The sequence below is a fragment of the Salvelinus fontinalis genome, chromosome 4 (genome assembly GCF_029448725.1).
Source record: "Salvelinus fontinalis isolate EN_2023a chromosome 4, ASM2944872v1, whole genome shotgun sequence".
In the NCBI taxonomy this organism is placed as follows: Eukaryota; Metazoa; Chordata; class Actinopteri; order Salmoniformes; family Salmonidae; genus Salvelinus; species Salvelinus fontinalis.
In genome coordinates, this window is record NC_074668.1 from 87,819,440 (window position 1) to 87,822,405 (window position 2,966).

Consider the following 2,966-nt stretch of genomic DNA (forward strand, 5'->3'; position numbering starts at 1 on the left):
CTATTTCTGCAGTGTCTATGTTGCAGTTCATTAGACACTATAGAAATAGAACAGATAGATAACGACCTGCAATATAGACAAGGCAGAAATAGAACAAATAGATATTGCAGGTCATTATATTTATTTTCTATTTCTACACTGTGTATATTGCAGGTCCATATCCAGCTCTGCATGTCTATGATTCATTCCCCAGACTATCACTATCAGTGGCAGTTACCGATCCCCACCATTATACACACTGTGTAATAATGTGCATCCAAGTGTGTGTGTGTGTGCATGCATCTCCCAAAATAGGCCTACTGCTCTCCCCTTCTCTGAGCAGGATCAGGTAGGAGGGAGATTCCCCACTGCTTATCGTCAATACAGCTGTCAGCACACACACACCTACACACACACACTCTCTCCTCTCACTCTCTCTTACTCACTATCTCTCTCTAACACACACACACACACTCTCACTCCCTCTCTCTCATTCCCTCTCCTCTCGCTCTGTCTCTTACTCACTATCTCTCTCTAACACACACACACTCTCACTCCCTCTCTCTCATTCCCTCTCTCCTCTCGCTCTGTCTCTTACTCACTATCTCTCTCTAACACACACACACACTCTCACTCCCTCTCTCTCATTCCCTCTCTCCTCTCGCTCTGTCTCTTACTCACTCTCTCTAACACACACACGCACACGGACACACACACACACAGACACACACACACACACACACACAAAATAGCAATGCTCCCTTCAGGTGAATCGATAACAGTGTGTATGTGTGTTATTTCTCATACCTGAATGTTAACACGGTGTTCCTTTTCTCCTCTAAACAGGTCTGTGGTTAACCAGCTGCAGCCATGTGTGACCAGACGTTTTTGGCCATCACCTTCGGGCCGTGTGACAGCTGCTCGGAGAACCGCCCCTTGATGAATCTATACATCAAGACTGAACCCATCAACTACTGCTCACTATGCATGGAGATTGTACGTCCCTTTACCCATGACCTCTAACCTCTGACTCAAACCAATCTTACTGCTCCATCCTGGACCAATACAATCCTTTAAGATCTTCACAAGTTCCCAGGGCTAAGGGCTAGATTTGAGATTCTTTATGTATTTTTAGGGGGTTGGAGAAGGCCCCATCTGAGAATGCAGCCTCCCTATCTGTCTGATATACCGTAGCAGCGAGCTTCTTTCAGCACACACACACACACACACACACACACGTGCACACATACACACTCACACCATTCCTGGATGAATTCACCACCTCATCTTATCTGTCCTCCCTTCTCTCTGGCAGCTCATCCACACACATTGTCTTTCACTTCTCTAAACAACAATAGGTGCAAATACACCTTTCAAAGGAAAATAACATACATTTAAACAAGGAAACTGCAATGTGGTAAAATAAAATAAGGAAAATGTGATTTTTCTGTCAAGTATTTACATGAATATTTTTAGAGGAAAGTTAGGCTATATTTAGTGCAATTTCTACCAAAGACGGTCATAGTGGCTTCTCTTGGGCAAGAAAACCAGAGATATAGAAAGAAGGAGAGAGAGAAAGAGGTAGAGACTTGCCAGAGCGAGTGAGACAAGAGACAGGGAGAGCGGGAGAGAGAGGGGAGAAGGAGCACATCAGCGCGGCAGCAGAATCAGGGGCATATTCATTAGTCCAAACAAAAACGAGAGTTCATATTGGAAGAAGTCAGGTAGGTCTCTCTCCGTTTCGTTCCGTTTGCTTCCGTTTAAGAAACGTTTTGCCACAGAATCGGCGTAATGAATACGCACCAGCTGTAGGAATGCAGAGCCGCCTTGACGGGGGCAGCCAGCGCGCGACTAAAAACGTCTGCTCTTGCCGTTCCCTTTTCTGTCCTTTCCCCCGTTCCCTTCTTTCGTTCCTCCTCTCTAAAGATGGCGTGCCAGGGCCTTGCGAGCGGCGAGACTCTGAAGTCGCTGAAGGCGGAGAGCGAGACGCTGAGGAAGAAGCTCGAGGAGGAGCGGAAGAAGCTGCACGATGTGGAGTGTAAGTTTAATGGGAGGGAGAGGGGCCTCGCGATGCACAAAATGTTTACTGACTGTACACTAAACATGAAAGTTATGCAGCAACTGTTATTATATCCGTTATTATATACGAATGGAATTTGATATTCATGCCAAAAATAATCTGATATGTAATTTCCAGGCGTGCAGAGATTTGCCCATGGCCAGAATATAGTTAATACAGTGCATTGCAGGAAAGTTTTCCTGCAACAGGGTGATCACATAAAGATCCTATCTATTAATTTACACGACAATTCATTGTGATTACTAGAGTTTTTAACCGTGTGTGTGTGTGTGTGTGTGTGTGTGTGTGTGTGTGTGTGTGTGTGTGTGTGTGTGTGTGTGTGTGTGTGTGTGTGTGTGTGTGTGTGTGTGTAGTGGAGAAGGTAGCTGAGAAGGCGGAAGCTCTTGGTGAGTTAAACATGAAGACTCGGAGGACACTGAAGGGCCATGGCAACAAGGTGCTCTGTATGGACTGGTGCAAAGACAAACGCCGCATTGTCAGCTCCTCACAGGTATACACACACACACACACACACACACACACACACACACACACACATACACACCATCCCACATTTTAGCCATGAACTGCTCCCCTTTCCTCCCTCCTTCTATTGTCCCTCCCCTTTCTCTCCTGCCTCTCCACCCTATCCCCCTATCCTCCTTCTATTCTACTGTAATTAGTGTGTTTTGGTCACAACCCTGTCCATGGTGCTGAACTCCCTGACTCCTCTTTCATCAATTACTCGTCCTCTTCATTCCTCCCTTCTTCCCTTCTTCCCTTCTCTCCCCTCTCTCCTCCCTTCTTCATTCCTCCCTCCCTGCCTCCTCCATTCTCAGACACACTGAACATGTTGTTCTCACCAGCCATTTAATGCTCATCTCTCCCTGTATGTCCATGTGAACTGTATGCTTCTTTTCCTTGTCTT

At 46.1% G+C, this 2,966-nt stretch overlaps 1 protein-coding gene across 2 annotated transcripts in view; it reads left to right on the plus strand.

Moving 5' to 3' along the window:
- The first annotated feature begins 405 nt into the window (after nucleotides 1-405).
- The window catches only part of LOC129854612 (guanine nucleotide-binding protein subunit beta-5b), a 13,351-nt gene continuing 10,790 nt past the window's right edge, over nucleotides 406-2,966 (plus strand). The window contains exons 1-3 of one of the 2 annotated variants that reach the window (XM_055921870.1): nucleotides 406-975; nucleotides 1,906-2,017; nucleotides 2,413-2,549. In XM_055921870.1, the coding sequence (XP_055777845.1) occupies nucleotides 850-975; nucleotides 1,906-2,017; nucleotides 2,413-2,549 (375 nt within the window). In that variant the 5' untranslated portion in view covers nucleotides 406-849. Of the gene's footprint in view, nucleotides 976-1,546; nucleotides 1,704-1,905; nucleotides 2,018-2,412; nucleotides 2,550-2,966 lie in introns of those variants that run through there. The other variant, XM_055921871.1, reaches the window with a different exon arrangement.